The 20,144-nt window shown below is 35.8% G+C and overlaps 1 protein-coding gene across 1 annotated transcript in view; it reads left to right on the top strand.

Annotated features, from left to right (window-relative positions):
* Window positions 1-20,144, top strand: part of LOC129270198 (protein flightless-1 homolog) — a 49,441-nt gene that overhangs the window by 14,827 nt on the left and 14,470 nt on the right. The window contains exons 11-18 of the mRNA XM_064105365.1: window positions 6,243-6,376; window positions 9,269-9,381; window positions 10,427-10,666; window positions 11,387-11,502; window positions 12,627-12,756; window positions 13,621-13,702; window positions 14,482-14,569; window positions 16,275-16,388. Of these exons, the coding sequence (XP_063961435.1) occupies window positions 6,243-6,376; window positions 9,269-9,381; window positions 10,427-10,666; window positions 11,387-11,502; window positions 12,627-12,756; window positions 13,621-13,702; window positions 14,482-14,569; window positions 16,275-16,388 (1,017 nt within the window). The remainder of the gene's footprint in view (window positions 1-6,242; window positions 6,377-9,268; window positions 9,382-10,426; window positions 10,667-11,386; window positions 11,503-12,626; window positions 12,757-13,620; window positions 13,703-14,481; window positions 14,570-16,274; window positions 16,389-20,144) is intronic.

Below are 20,144 nucleotides of genomic sequence, written 5' to 3'. Positions count from 1 at the left end.
AATCAGAAGCTAATGGACAATGGACAGACATAAAATAAATGATGACTCGAAGATGCATACCGATGGTAGGTGCAAGAACGCGCACGCATACCTGTGCGCGCGCAAATTCTTGACATGCTCAAAATGACCTGAAACGTACCCAAACTTGACCACGGTTGATTTGGGGAATTTTTAAATTTTGACGCGCGCGTACGTGCGCGTCGTGACCTTTGCATGACCTCTGATGACATGTCCTGATGACCTGTCACCTGAACTTGATATGATGCAAATATGGATGATTTTTGTCTCACCTGCATAGCAGAGTGAGACTATAGGCGCCGCTTTTCCGACGGCGGCGGCGGCGTCAACACCAAATCTTAACCTGAGGTTAAGTTTTTGAAATGACAGCATAACTTAAAAAGTATATGGACCTAGTTCATGAAACTTGGCCATAAGGTTAATCAAGTATTACTGAACATCCTGCCTGAGTTTCATGTCACATGACCAAGGTCAAAGGTCATTTAGGGTCAATGAACTTAGACCATGTTGGGGGAATCAACATCAAAATCTTAACCTAAGGTTAAGTTTTTGAAATGTCATCATAACTTAGAAAATATATGGACCTAGTTCATGAAACTTATACATAAGGTTAATCAAGTATCACTGAACATCCTGCATGAGTTTCACGTCACATGACCAAGGTCAAAGGTCATTTAGGGTCAATGAACTTTGGCCGAATTGGGGGTATCTGTTGAATTACCATCATAACTTTGAAAGTTTATGGATCTGATTCATGAAACTTGGACATAATAGTAATCAAGTATTACTGAACATCCTGTGCAAGTTTCAGGTCACATGATCAAGGTCAAAGGTCATTTAGGGTAAATGAACTTTGGCCAAATTGGGGTATTTGTTGAATTACAGCCATAAATTTGAAAGTGTGTTGGTCTAGTTCATAAAACTTGGACATAATAGTAATCAAGTATCACTGAACATCCTGTGCGAGTTTCAGGTCACATGATCAAGGTCAAAGGTCATGTAAGGTCAAAGAACTTTGGCCACGTTGGGGGTATTTGTTGAATTGCCATCATATCTCTATAAGTGTATTGGTCTAGTTCATAAAACGTGGAAATAAGAGTAACCAAGTATCACTGAACATCTTGTGCGAGTTATAGTAGTTTTCAAAATCAGCACTGCTGCTATATTGAATCGCGTGATGCAGGTGAGACGGCCAGAGGCATTCCACTTGTTTATGATTAGTTGCGGTGATATGATCAATAATTCATTTTTACAAAATGGCGCCTAGATGACGTCATCATGATTTGATAACCTTGAAAAGTTTCGTTTCGCGATTCCATAATAATTTCCATACATGACATGAAAATCAAGAAATTTGACAAGCCCGATTTTGAGATAAAGTGGGAACAAAATTTGGCAATAAAAATAAAGTAAATTCTGACGAATATAATAGGTGATCTGTCATATTCATGACAGACCACCTAAAAAGGAAAAAAAAAAAAAAAAAAAAAGGCAGGCAAGGTTTGAACCACCGACCCCAGCTTTACTAGTCAGGTGCGTTATCCAGTCGACCACAATGTTTCCGACAGACGGCAAATGCAAAACAGGAAACATATTGTCAATGTAAATTTTTGCAAGTAGAAAATTGGCATGATGACAAACCTCTACAAGTTCTAGTTTTGAGAATAGCACAAGCTTTAAAATGATACAATGGACATATTGTCTAAAGGGTACATTCTAAGCTAAAAGATATTGAAAATTTGGCGAGAAATAACCAATATTTACGGAATTAGAATCAATTTACATGAGTGTGGTGACATCATGAAACAGAAAACGTTAATTTTTAGTTCCGACGCCATTTTGATGACGTCACAATGTTTTTAAGGGTCAAATGTGGCATGAAATCATATCTCCTTTTCATACTCTATTCGAATAGGAAAAAAAAATTGGGGGTCAACGGACTCCCTGAAGAGCTACAGTGAATTTTATATAGGCATATTTTTGCCCACTTATGACTTATTTTGCGAGTTTGCACGCGCGTGTAATGCAAATTTGAATGGACGCGCATTCCCGTATTATTGGCCGTAAGAGGCTGAATGAGGTATCAAATTAATCAGAAGCTAATGGACAATGGACAGACATAAAATAAATGATGACTCGAAGATGCATACCGATGGTAGGTGCAAGAACGCGCACGCATACCTGTGCGCGCGCAAATTCTTGACATGCTCAAAATGACCTGAAACGTACCCAAACTTGACCACGGATGATTTGGGGAATTTTTAAATTTTGACGCGCGCGTACGTGCGCGTCGTGACCTTTGCATGACCTCTGATGACATGTCCTGATGACCTGTCACCTGAACTTGATATGATGCAAATATGGATGATTTTTGTCTCACCTGCATAGCAGAGTGAGACTATAGGCGCCGCTTTTCCGACGGCGACGGCGGCGGCGGCGGCGGCGACGGCGGCGTCAACACCAAATCTTAACCTGAGGTTAAGTTTTTGAAATGACAGCATAACTTAGAAAGTATATGGACCTAGTTCATGAAACTTGGCCATAAGGTTAATCAAGTATTACTGAACATCCTGCCTGAGTTTCATGTCACATGACCAAGGTCAAAGGTCATTTAGGGTCAATGAACTTAGACCATGTTGGGGGAATCAACATCAAAATCTTAACCTAAGGTTAAGTTTTTGAAATGTCATCATAACTTAGAAAATATATGGACCTAGTTCATGAAACTTATACATAAGGTTAATCAAGTATCACCGAACATCCTGCATGAGTTTCACATCACATGACCAAGGTCAAAGGTCATTTAGGGTCAATGAACTTTGGCCGAATTGGGGGTATCTGTTGAATTACCATCATAACTTTGAAAGTTTATGGATCTGATTCATGAAACTTGGACATAATAGTAATCAAGTATTACTGAACATCCTGTGCAAGTTTCAGGTCACATGATCAAGGTCAAAGGTCATTTAGGGTCAATGAACTTTGGCCAAATTGGGGTATTTGTTGAATTACAGCCATAAATTTGAAAGTGTGTTGGTCTAGTTCATAAAACTTGGACATAATAGTAATCAAGTATCACTGAACATCCTGTGCGAGTTTCAGTTCACATGATCAAGGTCAAAGGTCATGTAAGGTCAAAGAACTTTGGCCACGTATGGGGTATTTGTTGAATTGCCATCATATCTCTATAAGTGTATTGGTCTAGTTCATAAAACGTGGAAATAAGAGTAACCAAGTATCACTGAACATCTTGTGCGAGTTATAGTAGTTTTCAAAATCAGCACTGCTGCTATATTGAATTGCGTGATGCAGGTGAGACGGCCAGAGGCATTCCACTTGTTTATGATTAGTTGCGGTGATATGATCAATAATTCATTTTTACAAAATGGCGCCTAGATGACGTCATCATGATTTGATAACCTTGAAAAGTTTCGTTTCGCGATTCCATAATAATTTCCATACATGACATGAAAATCAAGAAATTTGACAAGCCCGATTTTGAGATAAAGTGGGAACAAAATTTGGCAATAAAAATAAATAAAGTAAATTCTGACGAATATAATAGGTGATCTGTCATATTCATGACAGACCACCTAAAAAGGAATCCCAAGAGCAAGGAAGAATGAGGATTCAGTAGAATCAGTAGAAATATATTAAAGTGAGAATCCTGGAAAACGTGCATTAAAATATGGTTTTTAATCACTTTGAAAGAGCAACACTGCAGGGAATAATTTTCCCGAATTTGCTCCACATTTTTTAAAGAATACTACACAAATAGTCTTTTGTAGAGTAGATGTTTATTTTTAAATAGGACTATAGAACGTAGTTGAGAGCTTTTATTTTTTTATCACAAATACAAGTAAACTTTGGTAAGCAAAATTAGTCCCTGTACTGTGATTGCTGCATGGTTATTAGTACAATGTGGTCGACCAGCTTCTCAGGATAAAGATGAATGAATAATATCACATAAAAGGGCGCATTTTGCACATGTGTATTATGAAACACATAAATTGTCAAAGGATATTCAGGATTACTCAAGTGTATTCTTCATTGTGAGTTTGTGCTTTTTTTACTTTGTAATGAGTTTATCACTGTACATGTAATTCTGTCGCTTTCCGAATAATCTACCAATCCTTCACAAGGATGCGAAGAAGACGCTCAGAGCAGGTTGTAGTTTTCAGAAGGTAACTAATATGCATGAAAGTGTATAGTTTGTTCCACAGTGGAGCTTGAAATATTTTCAAATATTTGCACACCTGCACAAAGAGATACTAGCTAGTCATTATCTTGTACTAAGGCTGCACGATATGAGAATGATACTGAAATATGGAGGAATCTTTATTACAGAATACCAGTTATTGTCCTGTCAGTGAAAGAGCACCCTAAGGAAACATTTTCACGCACTGCATCGGTGCCAAAACACCCTTACGCAATGACGTTATGCGTGCTGCTAAGGGTGTTTTGTGCACGCACGATGCCCGAAAGTATGGTGTTAAGGGCGTTTTTACACCGACACAACGATATTGGGCGCTGTGTCACCTCTCAAAGAATTTGAAAAATATGTTTAAGACAAGAAAGAAAGTTCAAAATTTTGTCAACCTAACTCATTATCTCAGTACATTTCCCTTTTTTTTTTAGGTTTTGCTTTAAAAAGAGTGGCATTGCTTTTACAAATTTTATTCTTGGAGGATAATACATCTATCACATTTTTCTCGATATTACAACTGGTGATAATGAATAAATACATATTGCAAATTTTGTGCAGCCTTGCAATATCGTGCAGCCTTGTGTTGTACAGGGTTTTTCCACAAAATGAAAATGGCCAAGTTGTGTTGGTGCCTAAACTATTTACTTTCGGTCAGTCCGAAATATATATTTGCAAGGGTGATGAAATACAATTGGCATCCCTTCTAAATGTTGCAAATTGCTCGATGTACCTTTATTGTAAAATAAGTTGTTTGAATTGAGATTCATGAGCAAATTTTGAATGTATGCAAGACTTCTGTGTAAGTGTATGTGATATATTGTTGTTTTTTTCTCCTTTTGTAATTGTATGTATACATGTCTTGTATTTTTAATCAGCTACATACTGTATTTATTTATTTATTATTTATCCGGCTCCTCAAACATATTCAAGATTACAAAGCATTATCAATCATTCAATAAAATGACACAAAAAATTATACAGGTACATGTACGTGCAATATTTGATAGCAGTTTGCCCAGTGCATCAGTTGGTGGCCAGGGAAGAGGTGAGCAAACTTAATCACTGTGACCTGATGGTCCCTCTGCCCAACCAACTGATGCACTGGGAATACTGGTAAAATATAGCATAAAGAAAAATACAATGACAATTGCAGGGATTATGATGCATGATAAGGCAAAAAAATAAATAAATGTATACTTTTGTATAAGAATTATCTGTATTTTTTTATTTATTTTTTCATTATTATTTTTTTCAGAAAGCATTTCCAGCTTTCATGTATGTATGTTGTTGTTGCTTTCATTTTAAAACAATGCATTTTGCATTGTACTTTTTGTATTGTATATTTGTGCCACTTTTGTGATTATTCCACATGTATACTGGTCAATATTGTATACTTGCATGACAGTACTTGCCAAACTGCATGATAAATTGTATTGTAATATACTAAAAGCATTTGCCTCACACGGGCAATCTTTAGTGCTAAAAGAGCATCACGTCTGATGTTTCAGAATATTTTAGATAGACAGTGAGGTTCACAAAACATATTTTTGTAGGGAATAGGATTAACCCGAAACCAAAGAGAGGGGTTTCACCCCCCCCCTGCATAAATTTGTAATTACTGTGCAACCTTTACATGGGGGGGGGCTTTGTGTATAAATTAATTGAAAATATCAATATATGTGTACATTAATTGCTGCAAAACTTATTTCAAACCTTGTGAGAATATTTAGAATAAATATGTGATTTGTTTTCTGCAGAATCCTAGTTCAATCTATTCACATTCATATACAAAATAAATGTATATAAAATTCAGTCATTTTTTTGCTCTGAAGGACCGTGAGTATTTTATTAAGATGGAAATTGCACTGCAGTGTATCTCTTTTCCTATGTATACATCTACATGAACATGCGATTGTGCCATGTTTATAATTTTTCCTAAGAACACAAGATGTATATAAATTTTCTATTTTTATATAAATAATTCCATTTTTAATTGCATATTTTCATCCTTGTTTAGGCCCAAGAGCTGGATGGACGCCTTGGCGAAGCCACAGCTAGATTACACTGACTTCTTTGCAGCCAATTGTGGAACCGAACCAGGTCTACATATCTGGCAAATTGAGAACTTTATCCCAATACAGGTAGATGAAGGTAAGTTGAAACCAAAGTGGGATATGTTTGGTTTTAAAAGATTTTGTAAGGGGCAGTCACTCCGGGGCCCTGTCGTACAAAGAGTTGCGATTGATCCAATCATCTGTAACTATGGAAAGCCAGCAATGTTACCATCTAAAATGCATCTTCTTCATAATGTTTTCTAGATAGGATGTACATTCATACATTTATCGTTCTCTTGAAGATTCAGTGTGATTCTCTTTGTTTTAAGGAGATTGTGCGAGTTCCCTGTAGAAAAAATTATGACACTGATGGATTTCCATAGAGTTGCGATGGATTGGATCAATCGTAACTTTTTGTAAGACAGGTCCAGGGTTCCATCATACAAAGAGGTGCAATTGATCCAATCATCCCTCACTATGGAAAGCCAGCAACGTTACCATCTAAAATGCATCTTCTTTTAAGATATCTTCTAGATAGGATGTACATTTATACATTTATCGTTCTCTTGAAGATTCAGTGTGATTCTCTTTGTTTTAAGGAGATTGTGCGAGTTCCCTGTAGAAAAAATTATGACACTGATGGATTTCCATAGAGTTGCGATTGATTGGATCAATCGTAACTTTTTGTAAGACGGGTCCAGGGTTCCATCTTACAAAGAGGTGCCATTGATCCAATAATCCCTCACTATGGAAAGCCAGCAACGTTACCGTCTAAAATGCATCTTCTTTTAAGATATTTTCTAGATAGGATGTGTATTCATAAATTTGTTGTTTCTTAAAGATCAAGTCCACCCCAGAAAATTGTTGATTTGAATTGATAGAGAAAAATCAAACAAACATAACGCTGCAAATTTCATCGAAATCGGATGTAAAATAAGAAAGTTATGACATTTTTAAGTTTCGCTTATTTTTCACAAAAGAGTTAAATGCACAACTCAGTGATATGCAAATGAAAGAGTCCATGATGTCCATCACTCACTATTTCTTTTGTTTTTTATTGTTTGAATAATACAATATTTCAATTTTTACATGACGAAAGAGCTCCGTTTGATAACACTATACCCCTCTTCTCCAAGTACGAAAACCCTACTGCCCCAGGCATGCAATGTAAGTATCAAAACACCTGTTTCTTGACCTCGGTCCGAAGATAACACAACAGCCCGAGTGCGGTCCGGGAAAACATGTCGCCATTTTTTATTCACTTACTTTCCTTATTTCGAGGTTGATTTTCTTTGTTCGAAATTGAAAATGGGCTAGCATTGAATTTCTGAATACAGTATGCCTTTGAAAACGTGATTAAATATCGAATACAATAATTTAATTCCGAAGGTCCTTCTACAGGCAGAGAAGACTTACGTAATAGCACATCTGTTGTTATCATTTCGTCCTTGGCTCAACGCTCATAATCTGGCCTTTGGGGATTACCTGGCCAAGCGGGGTTGATCAGGCGGGTGTTTCATAAAGCTGTTCGTAAGTTAAGAGCGACTGGTGATCATGTCTTGCGGTAAATGGTACAATTGGCGATGATCACCAGTCGTTGTTAAAGTCGCTCTTAACTTACGAACAGCTTTATGAAACGACCCCCAGGGCTTGGAAATGATGTTTTAGATTTTCAAACGCAAAATGGGGTGAAATACCGCAGTTTGCAATCCGAACTGCGGTCCGTTCCCAAACGGGGGTAAGACGTAATGACACATTTGACAAGAAGGACCAACTTAACTTAACCATAAGCTGTTAAAATAATGGTAATTCAACATGTTCAGGGAGAAATGAAACTTTGTTTCACTTGACAAGGAGGAGAAAATTAGAATATTTCATATTTCATATAATAAAATACAAAAGAAATAGTGAGTGGGTGACGTCATCAGTCTGCCAATTTGCATACCGACCAGGATGTACATATAACTGTTTTGTGAAATTAAGCAAAACTTTAAAATGTCATAACTTTCTTATTTTAGATCCGATTTTGATGAAATTTTCAGTGTTTTGCTTGTTGGATTTTTCTCCTTTTTTTCAAATCAACTTTTTGTTGGGGTGGACTTGTACTTTAACAATTAAGTGTGCTTTGCTTTGTTTACAAAGTGCATTGTGTAAATTTCTTGTAGAAGGAATTATGGTGTTGATGGATAACCATACAGTTGAGGTTGATTGGATCAATCGTAACTCTTTGTAAGACAGGGCCCTGTACCTGCTGCACGGAATCATTGTTAGTGCTGACATAGCCCTAACAGTAGGCCCAGTTACATCTTTTGAATTGTGATGTTAAACATTAATCCAAGATGTATTGAAATAACATGTTGTTGTGACATTGGGCATCGCTGCAACATTCCGGGGTGCCACAACCTCTTTTAGTGCATTGTTAGCGTTAACGTTTCTTTGCGGCTAGTACAGGATGTTTTTAATAGCCAGCATATGCTGACATACGTATGCCAAGACATTTTCTCAATAAGTCCCTTTCCTTGATAATAATAAGAACTGCCTTTTATCAAGAACACAAAATTATTTCTTGACATGAAAAATTTGCCTTATTGATATTTTTTTTGTGAATTTGATATCATTTAAAAGTTTTTTTCTAATGTCATGTAACACTTTTCGTATCAAAGGTTATATGCAAATGAGTGAAATTTTTCGCTTTCTCTCCTCTTTCAATTTGAAAAATATTTATTTTATAATTAAGTATATATTGAATATATAACAAGATAATCAGCAAAAAACTTACAAATTAATCGAGAGAATTAGGACAAGTAATAAAAATTAAATTTGACTACTCTATAAACTTATGAAATCACTATTGGTAATTATGATTAACTAAGAGCTTCTTTCTTATCAAATTAAAATTGGTCATAGTATTAAATAGAAATAGTGAGTGTATGACATAGACTTGCTCTTAAATCTGCTCTCTCTCTCTCTCTCTCTCTCTCTGGTGTAGCCTTGTATGGTAAGTTTTACGAAGCTGACTGCTATATCATCCTCCAGACCTTCCTTGATAGCTCCAAGAATTTGAACTGGCAGATCTATTACTGGATTGGACAATCCTCATCGGTGAGATTTTAATGTCGTTTATTTCGTAAAGATATCAATCAGTCACTTAGATCTTGTTGAGAAAGAAAAAAACCAATATATTTGAACAGGCAAAAGACCATATTATCCCTCCTCCCTACCTGTGATGGAAAATGGGATAAAGCTAATTTTGTTTAATAGGTGATAAAGAGAGATGTAATTGTTTGCCCAGTTTATGATGGAGCTGTCTAATTTTTATTTCTCTTGCAATTTAAACCATGGCCCTCGCACGAAGACCAGATACGGTGATCGTTGCGTTTTCTGTTGTTGCCCCTGCTCTGTGGAACAAGCTCCCAACCCAAATGCTCGGACTATTGAAATCTTCAAATCCTCACTTAAAACTCACCTTTTTTCAACACTGGCATCGTGTTAGTTTTTTTGTGTTATATTATGGATTCATTGTTTACATTAGTCAGCCCAACTGTGCGCTTTGAAACACCCGTATAAAGTGCCCTTTAAATATTATTATTAACTTTACAGGATAGATGGAATTGTTTGCTCATTTAAAGTCAAGCCGTCCAATTAACAAGAGAGCTGCAATTGTTTTATAATCGAAATGTTTAATATTGATTTCTGGTGCAGTGTGACAAGAGAGATGGTTATGTTTGCCCCTTAAATCTCAAGCTGTGTAATTTTGATGTCTGACAATCAGACGGCTGGATTTTAAAGGAGTAAACAAGTACACTTCTCTTGTCAGAAATCAGTATCATTTCAAATCGAGCTGTCTCAGTTTGATTTTGGTGCTGCTTAACCAGAGAGATTCAAAATATTTTTGGCCCATTTATGATTGAGCTGTCTAATTTTTATTTTTATGATTATCTTTGCCCATTAAAAATCGAGCTGTTTAATTTTGATTCCTGACAACCAGATGGATTATAAAGAGGTTAAAAAGTACATCTCTCTTGTCAGAAATCAATATAATTTATTATTGAGCTTATGTTGATGATTGTGCTGCATAACAAGAGGGATTAAAAATATTTTTTGCCCATTTATGATTGAGCCGTCTGATTTTGATTTCCTGCTGCAGCTTGACAAGAAGGCCTGCTCCGCCATGCATGCTGTCAACCTGCGTAACATGCTGGGAACCAGGACACGCTCCATCCGCGAGGAGATGGGGGACGAGAGCGATGAATTCATGGAGCTCTTCGATCACGACATCGCCTACATCGAGGGCGGAACAGCCAGCGGCTTCTACTCTGTGGAAGAGAATACCTACATTGCTAGAATGTACAGGGCGTCGGGCACACAGAGTCTGCACCTTGAAGCGGTAAGACTAGAGACCTCAGTTTTTGTCTACAGGCGATGCTTTTCCAAAGTATATATATTTATATATCTAAAAGATTCACGTATTGGCTTCTGTAAGGTAACAAAATAATGCTGAAGATAATGCTTTCATTGCCAATAAAGTTTATTATTGGCAATGACAATGACAATGACAATGACAATGATAATCTCATTTTATCCTTCATCTCAGGTTCCAATGGATTATATATCTATATATACAGTGCTTCCGACTAGTACTGATTTTCAGTGTTTAGTACTAAAAATGAGAAGAATACTGATGGTTTCATGCAAAATACTGATTTTTTAGAACTTCCAACTGTAACTGATTTTCAGTATTTACATGTAGTACTGGAAAATGAGAAGAATACTGATGGTTTCATGCAAAATAATGATTTCTAACATTCAGTTTATGTGTTGTCCTATGGTATTTTTTTGAAGAAAAAAAATGATTTCCTTACCAAAATACTGATTTTCAGATTTTAAAATACCTACATGTAAATGTTTTTGTTCAGATTGGCAGCTCTGTATATAGTCATATTTTTACCATCTAAGATTGAATTTTCATATCACCATTCATCTGGAAATATATGACTCTCCAAACCTAGTACATGTTTGGTCATTGTAATTCCATATTGATTGTTTACCCTTGTATTAAAACCATCATGTCATGTTCTTGATAATTTCATTTTATCCTTCATCTCAGGTTCCAATGGATCATGAATCATTAGACACCAAATATGTGTTTGTGCTGGATAATGGGATGGACATCTACATCTGGTACGGTCAGAAATCAAATCCCATCACAAGGTCGAAGGCCAGGTATGTCAATCTAAGATTAAATGAGATTAAATGAAAAAGTGAAACAAATGCTAAAAGGGACCTCTCCACCCCAAGATCAAGTAAGTTCTACTGAAAATGTAGGGGAGGAACGGATCAATGGAATTTTCACCAAAATCAATCAAAGAATTAAAGAGTTATGCTATTTAACCCCAAACCTAGGCGGTTATGTTTTGGGGGTTTTCTGTTCATCCATCTGTTTTGTTTTCGTTCTTGTGATAACTAAATAACTATTTTTATGGCTCAACTGCAAACTTGCTTCAAGTATGCATGGAGGGGTCACAATTATCTGAGTAGATTTTGGAATCATGTGATCAAAGGTTAGAGGTAATAATATACTCCCGATATTGATATTAATCCCAAATAACTGTTTGAGGATTGATCAAATTCCTACTTGGCTTACATCTTCATTTGGAATGACAATGAACTGATTAAATTTGGGGGTTACAAGGTCAAAGCTCACAGAGGTCATTATTTGAATGTGATGATTATGATTAAAGGGGGACCAAACTGACCAACATTTTGTGTTGTCTTTCATTGACTGTGTGTTATAGATAACTAGTCTAGAAAAATAAACATTTTGAGATAACCATCAATAATACAGAGAATGAATTAGCCTATAAATTTGTTCATGCTGAGAAACTAAAATGTTTTTGAGAGGAATGTACTTTGCTATTTGCTATGATGGCTATTTGGTAACATAATAAGTGTGGTATTGAATGGTGAATTGGCGTTTTATCATTCAAGTGGGCCTATATTACAAGACTACACAGCTCAGAATGCTGCATTTATGCTGGCCAGATGTGAGTATATGAGGACTTGTGGTGGCGCTATTAAGGCTTCTGTTTATTATTGCTTTAAACCAAATAACTGTTTAAGGGATGATCGAATTCTTACCTTGCTTACATGTATGTCTGCTTATGAAATGAGAATGAATTGATAAGATTGTGGGGTTACAAGGTCAAAGTTCACGGAGGTCATTCTTTGAATACGATGGATTACGATTAAGAGTACAGTAGCTAGGAAAGTGATTTTTACTTTGAACCCATATTAAAGTGACCAACAGCCTGTAATGTCCACCCCCTTTCCTGTTCATCTATGTACAGGTTGATGTGTGAGAAAATCAACAAGATGGAGCGCAAGAACAATGCCAAGATCACCATGATGTACCAAGGTAGTGAGGTGGAGGATTTCTGGGAACCTCTAGGAGGCTACAGGGAAGACTTTGTACCACAGGTAAGGGTTAGTGGGGGATTTAAATGTGGGAACCTCTAGGAGGCTACAGGGAAGACTTTGTACCACAGGTAAGGGTTAGTGGGGGATTTAAATGTGGGAACCTCTAGGAGGCTATAGGGAAGACTTACCACAGGTAAGGGTTAGTGGGGGATTTAAATGTAGGGAGGTTTAGATCTAGGAAGGGGAGGGTTTACTGGGTTGTGAGGAGACTCTGGGAGGTTACAGGGAAGACTCTGTATCAAAGATGTGTATTAATGGGATGGACAGAAAATGTTGAGGAAGGGTAGATCTTGGAGGGGGAGGCGGTCAGTGGGTTCTGGGTGACTCTGAGAGGCTATTGGGTGACTCTGAGAGGCTATAAGGAATTCTTTGTACCACATGTAAGGATTAATGGGTAGATAGGAAAAGGTACATGTAAAGGATGATCAGATCTAGGAAGGGGAGGGCTTACATGTTGTAAGTTTTGAGGGCCCTCTCTGAAGCCACAGGGAATACTTTCTACCACAGTCTTAGCTGGGGATAGAAAAGATAGAGAAAGGAAGAGAAGATCTAGAAAGGGAGGGCTTAGTGAGTTTGGTGCACCTCTTGGACACTACAAGGAAGACTGTACTGGAGGGTTAGTGGGGGATAGAAAAGTAGAGGAACGATAGATCTTTGGAAGGGAGATCACTCATTAAAAGGATGAGGGAAAAGAGCAAAATTCATCGTTGATAGAGAAGGAAGGGAAGATCACAGATTTACAGAGAAGAAGGAGAGATGGAGGAAGCAAAACTGAAGGGGTAGGAGAAGGGTGATGAGAGAAAGAGGGAGATATGATTTTTGGTGTTCTCTCGTCACTTTTTATATCATTTCATTACATTACAGGACTGGTTAAAATCTTTCGTCCCTGAGAAACCAAGACTGTACAAAGTTGGTCTTGGAACTGGATACTTGGAACTACCCCAAGGTATGTAATAATCATATTAAATCAGCCTTGGTATCACTGAAGGCTTATGTGTGTTGCTGTATTTTCATCATCCCAGAGTGTTGAGAAGAGCCTACATGTATTTAATGGTTGTTCAACAGATCTATTTTTTCCTTTTCCACTTCTTAAACTTTATCAGCTCTGATAATTTGACATATCAAATTTGAACTAATTACTTATGTTTAATAACACATTTGGGAATGATATGAATTATGTAGCACCTCTGAATGTTCTTCAGATCATCATCATTATTATTATCATGGTTACATCATCATCAATCATCATATTCATCATTGTTATCATTATCATCACATCTTTATCATAGTCATCAACTTCATCAACTTCATCATCATCAATCATCATCACCATCATCGTCATGACATTATCATCATAGTCATCATTATTATCACCATCATCACATCATTATAGTTGTCATTGTTATCATTATCATCACATCTTCATCGTCATCCTCATCGTCATCATCATCACCATCATTGCCATCCCATTATCATCATAGTCATGATTGTTATCATTATCATCACATCATCTCCTCCATCATGATCATCATCACTGTCACTATCACATTATCATCATAGTCACCATTTTTGTCTTCACCAATTTAATTTCCACACTGCACCAGTCAAGTCCAAAGTTTCATGTAAATCTGGCTTTGCCCCCATTGGATAGGAGTGGTCCGACACCCCCACACTCAAGACAATCACCAAAATTCTAATCATTATTCGTTTGTTTTTAACTTTCAGTGGAATTACCGAAGGGAAAACCACACCAAACACTCCTTGAAACCAAGAATGTCTACATCTTGGATTGCAATGCTGATGTATTTATATGGTGAGCTCATCATTTATAATTTGTTCTAATCCATCTTCCTTGGTTTTTTTTTTAATATTAATTGATATGTTTGGTGAGAATTTGCTTTGTTGATAGTATGGTAATTATTATTAAGATGATAATCTATTATATATCCAAGAATGTACAAGTAAGTATTGGTACAGTGATTTTAGTTATAGACAAGTTGATGACATTCTAATAGAATTCAAGCTTTAATGATATTGTTAAAGGTAAGTTTCATTAATATATAAAGCCCATGATATATATGTATACCATTGATAAATAAGGTACAGGGTATTACATGTATAAATCAACAAATGCAATGCCACATATCAATGGCAGAAACTACCATGAAGTAATATAGTGAGTGGAAGTTAAACCCTGAAGATGGTTTTTAATCAAGCAAAAGAATGAAGTAAGATCAGATTAAGCAGGTCCTCATTTTTGTATATTATACTATATATTTTCACCATACATACATGTACCAGATTAGTTAGCATTGTGTCATGGTACAGACCTGCCAACCAGTACGTTTTAGCCGTATTTAGTACGTTTTTGTAACCAAAATACGGCAGTACGTTTTTTCTTTGAAAAATACGTGTTTTTTTTTTTTTTTTTTAACTAAATCATAATTTATTGAGAAAAATAATCTCTATATGTCTCTATTTCATAAAACGTGCACAAATGTGGTTATTAGATCAATGTAATTTCAGGTAACTTGTTTTTTTTTTCAATCATTTTGTTCAAACCAGGGTGAAGATATACTCATGTTTCAATGTTTGTTTTTTTCATCTGCAAGACCAGTGCGCATTTTAGCTTGCATGCAGCTTGAGCGCCGCGACTAGCGAGTGCGCCAAGCATTTTATTATGAAATACACTTTTTTTGGGAAAAATACATTTTTTTTAATCACAGAATACAGTTTTTCATTCCCAGAGGTTGGCAGGTCTGATGGTATATGTGATAATCATACTAACATCATTGTAATAATCATACATGTATTATGGGAATGATAATCATGCATGTTCATATTCATGTATAAATATCAATAACTTACGCTAGAAGACATCTCTGATTGCGCAACAATAATCCAGCAATTAGTTCCTAGGGATAGAATTGAACCCATGACCCTCTGATTAAGATCTACAATTCAGAAACTCTACACTATGACACTTTCAGATATTAGCCTTAAGCCCAGCACACACGTGCACCGTCCGTTGCGATTCGATTTTCAATTAAATTGTAATAGCATTTGGCATAAACATTTCTCCCTTTGAAATCACTACCATCAAAGTTCTGAATAGTCGAATGAATATTAAAAACGAAATTCCAGTCTATATCTAGCCTCCCTGTAGAGATTAAAGCAAATCCAATTTCAAATCGTAGTGACGTCATCATCGGCTGCGACTGGAATCCAATTTGGATTTTACTCTGACCACAAGGCCTGCAGCGAAGGAGAAGTTTAATTTTAGTATTCTTAGCATTACGCCGAACTACAAATTAAATGATTTTACTTCTTGGGACTTACATATTTAATGTATATTTAAAATGCGATTTGTTCAAAAGTCGTGTGGCAACGGATAGTGTGCGCTGGGCTTTTTTAACGTTGCCACAATTGATTCTTGGGGAAGGATTTCAACCCATAATCCTCTGATTAAGAGACACGAAACAGATTTGTCATGTAACATATCTTGCTTGCAATGACAGGATCGGGAGGAAGTCGAGTCGTCTATGGCGAGCTGCTGCACTGAAACTATCCCAGGAACTGTGCTCTATGCTCAACAGGCCTATCAACGCTACAGTCATCAGGATACTGGAAGGGTAGGTATACATTCCAGGGGGACTGTTTCATAAAACTCTTCATAAAGTTATGCATGACTTTAAAAACAACTTGATTATGGAAAGCCAAGAGGGACCGGATCCACAATGATTTTTAATCACATTAATTTAACGATCCCATGCAACTTTGTCATACTTCTCAAAAGCATCAGAAGAAGAAGAAAAAACATTTTGATACTTCTTATTCGTTCACAAGCTTTTTGTGAATTCATGCATAACTTTACAATAAGATTTATAAACTATCCCCAGAACATGACATTTTGTAGTCTGCAAGGACAGACTCAAATTTGGCTCTTTTACCAATTATATTATCTCTTAGAGTGAAGACTAGACTCCAAACTCTCTCTCTCTCTTCTCTATACCAAAAGGTAGATGCAGCAACAGTATATATTGAATCTAGTCTTACTACTCCAGACTTTGCACTGTGCACAATGCAAATTGCGAAAACCAAAGGTCTGTGCCTGCAGACTAATCTTACTTTGTGTGACATGTTATTGAACATTCATTCATTCTGATTTTCCGTCAGTCATTGTAGTAGGGGTAGCATGTGTGAGGTTACATCCAACATTCTTCAAGATACCATCATAGATGCTGAAAGAGATCCCATTAGCAATTTTCCATTTGCAGTAATTACAGGAATTTTTATTGTACCATACATGTATTTCTAGGAATATTTATCCTTATGTGCTCTTGTGCTACTGCCCATGCTTTAGCTAGAGCTGCTGGCTCCATGGCTCTGTGCATTTCAGGAATTGATTCTGCCATTCACCTCACCTGGGTTGAGTGCAGCACAAAATGGAAAAAAAATTCTTGCTGAAGGAAAACACAACATGTTTGGGATTTGAACCATGGCCTCCTATATGAAGGATGAGAGTCATAACCACCAGACCGCATTTATGAAGCCTCTTTCTTTCTTTTCTCTCTGGAAATCTTTATATTTTACAGTCTTTTAGTAAATAATGTTGGTTTTCAGATACATTTTGACACATATTTTTTCGTGATTGTTGAATTCATGTTGATGCCTTATGAAATATTCTTTGTAAGCCCCGTGCGTAAATGTTAATATTGTGGTAACTTTGTCATCCAATGGTAACTTTTATGGAGTCCTTGATTTTGATTGGCTGATGAGCATTGAAACTGTGGTAGTTACCATTGGATTGCAAAGTTACTATTAAAGTAACTTTTATGCAACGGAGCCCAGGATATTACTTTTGAAATCTACTGCATATGACTTCTTGTTCATGGCATATGCATGCACTTAGTTCCTTTCTCGGGATATGTTTCTTGCTCCATGAATCATTGTTTTACCATGCATGTATATTGCTACACAGGTGTTTCACAAGAGTTAAGTGTGGCAGCACACTTGATTGATTTTATTTCTCTTGATTAAAGGGATGCTCCTGGCTGAAGATATTTATATCTCAATATATAGAGTAAAATTCACAGAGCAAAATACTAAAAAATTCATCAAAATCGGATATTAAATATTGAAGTTGTTGAATTTTAAAGATTTGCATTATTCGGGTGAAACAGTTCTAGGCATGTCTTTATGAATATTCATTAGGTAGGCTGATGATGTCATATCCCCACTTGTTCTTTTGCATTTTATTATATGAACTTAGGTTTGTTCAAAAAAAAATTCTATCAAGAACTTAAACAATTTGATTGATAACTGATTAAGTGCATTAGTTATTTCTTGCTGCAACTTATTTTATAATAATGGAGATCATTTACTCATTTATGAAAAAAATGGAACAATTATGATTTCATGTAATAACATAAGAAAAAGGAAAGTGGGGATGTGACATCATCAGCCCACCTAATGAATATTCATGAAGACATGCATAGAACTGTTTCATCGGAATAATGCAAATATTTAAAATTCAATAACTTTGTTATTTGTTATCCGATTTTAATAAAATTTTCAGCATTTTGCTCTGTGAATTTTGCTCTATTTACTCTATATTTTGAGCCCAGAGCATCCTTTTAAAGGTAAAGAATGTAGTTGCAGAAATCAATTATTTCGTGAGAAAGTATGTGGATCATTACGTTTGCTTTTAAGGGTTTACTTTTAGGGTTTAAATGATACTGATAATCACCAAAAGTTGCTGAAATTTCACATTTTGCACCTTTACATCCATGAACTCGCCCTCTTTTGAAATTTTGTAGGAAACTATCAAGAAAATAATTCACTTCTTTCTTGACTGTGAAATATCATTTTATGATGTTACACTCAGTCAACACCATGAAAGTCTACTTATGGGACTACAAATATTGGCATTATTGTGGTCCAACATGTATACTTTCATGGTTTTGACCCAGTGTAACATCAACTGAAAAAAACAAAAATATAATAATTATTTTTTACTCTGAGACTGCTATTTTCTTTCAATTTGCATTCATGCTTTGGAACCAGCAAATGAAAATGATTCTGAAATACATTTTAAGTTTTCTTTCAGCAGTTTCCTACTCTTATTTCATTTGCTGTGTTTTTATTTCATTGGGTTGTACACTTATCATTTTTTTCCATTTGCACTTTCCATGCAGCCACGATCACACTTTCAAATCACTTCCAAACAAATCAACCCTAATTTAAGTATAAAAGCAATTAATTTCCTTGATTATCGCCAAAACTGACTAATTATCTAATGAAATAACTAGTGAAACCAATTGCTGCTAAAAATTTTATTTGGGTATTTATCAACATTTTGTTGTTATCAAGATTCAATAACAAGCATTTGAAATCTGGGCTAAGCTACTCTCATGGGTCTACTTGCCGGTAATTTGTTGTTGATATGAAGGTTTATAGGAGAATTCTGTGGATCATTTATGTTCCCTTAAAAATAAATTCTAGTTATGAAAATGATCTCAAAATGGGTTCAGAAAATATGTATTTATCAATAAGCATTATGTCCCGATTGAATCAGATAGAAAATCCATAATTGCAAAGGAAATTAGCAAAATAATCATCATGGCATTCCTGCATTCGGAACAGAGTCTCGAGTCCTCAACTGCTCAAATCTGGCCTGATTTATAACCCCTAAAGCAGTGTAGTCCTGTAATATACATGTACATACAGTATATGCCCACCTGAATGAGAGCACACAAATTCGCTACTCAATACATTCATACCGCACTAATTATTTCATTGAGCAGCGAAGCAAGTACTTTGTTCTCAAAACATTTAAGTTGTTAATTATAGGCTAATTTATTCTCTGTAGTATAAAAATTTACCTCAAAAGGTATATTTGAAGCTACTAGCTATTTATAACACACAGTCAATGAAAGACTTCACACACTATAGTGAGTTCCCTCCCACTTTTAATACAATGAAGAATGACTCAGAATAGATCATTTCTTTTCCCTTTCATCCATTCATTACGTGTTTGTAATTTTTGTGCATATGATATTAAGTTTTTCTTTTCTTTGAAGTGACATTGGCAGGCAGCGCTCAAATATTTCTTCTGAGGCAAATTATTGTTGATTGAAAAAGGGATCCTTCCCACTTTCTTTAATTGTTATATCAATTAAAGATAATGCCAATGTCATTAATATTACATTTTTATTTTCAATCATTTGTGCATTCAAATAATTTGATTAATAGCTCTTTGGCCTCCTTTTTTATCAGTGTACGATTTGTTAATTGTTGAAATTATAATGAGTAATTGGATTTACATATGACTTCAAGTAACTCATCATAGCCTGTTATTTTTTTTCCTCTTTTGCCCTTTCTTTTCC

The sequence above is a fragment of the Lytechinus pictus genome, chromosome 10, assembly GCF_037042905.1.
Source record: "Lytechinus pictus isolate F3 Inbred chromosome 10, Lp3.0, whole genome shotgun sequence".
NCBI classification, from domain to species: domain Eukaryota; kingdom Metazoa; phylum Echinodermata; class Echinoidea; order Temnopleuroida; family Toxopneustidae; genus Lytechinus; species Lytechinus pictus.
Note: the sequence above shows the minus strand (reverse complement) of the source record. Positions and strands in the feature narration are given on the sequence as shown.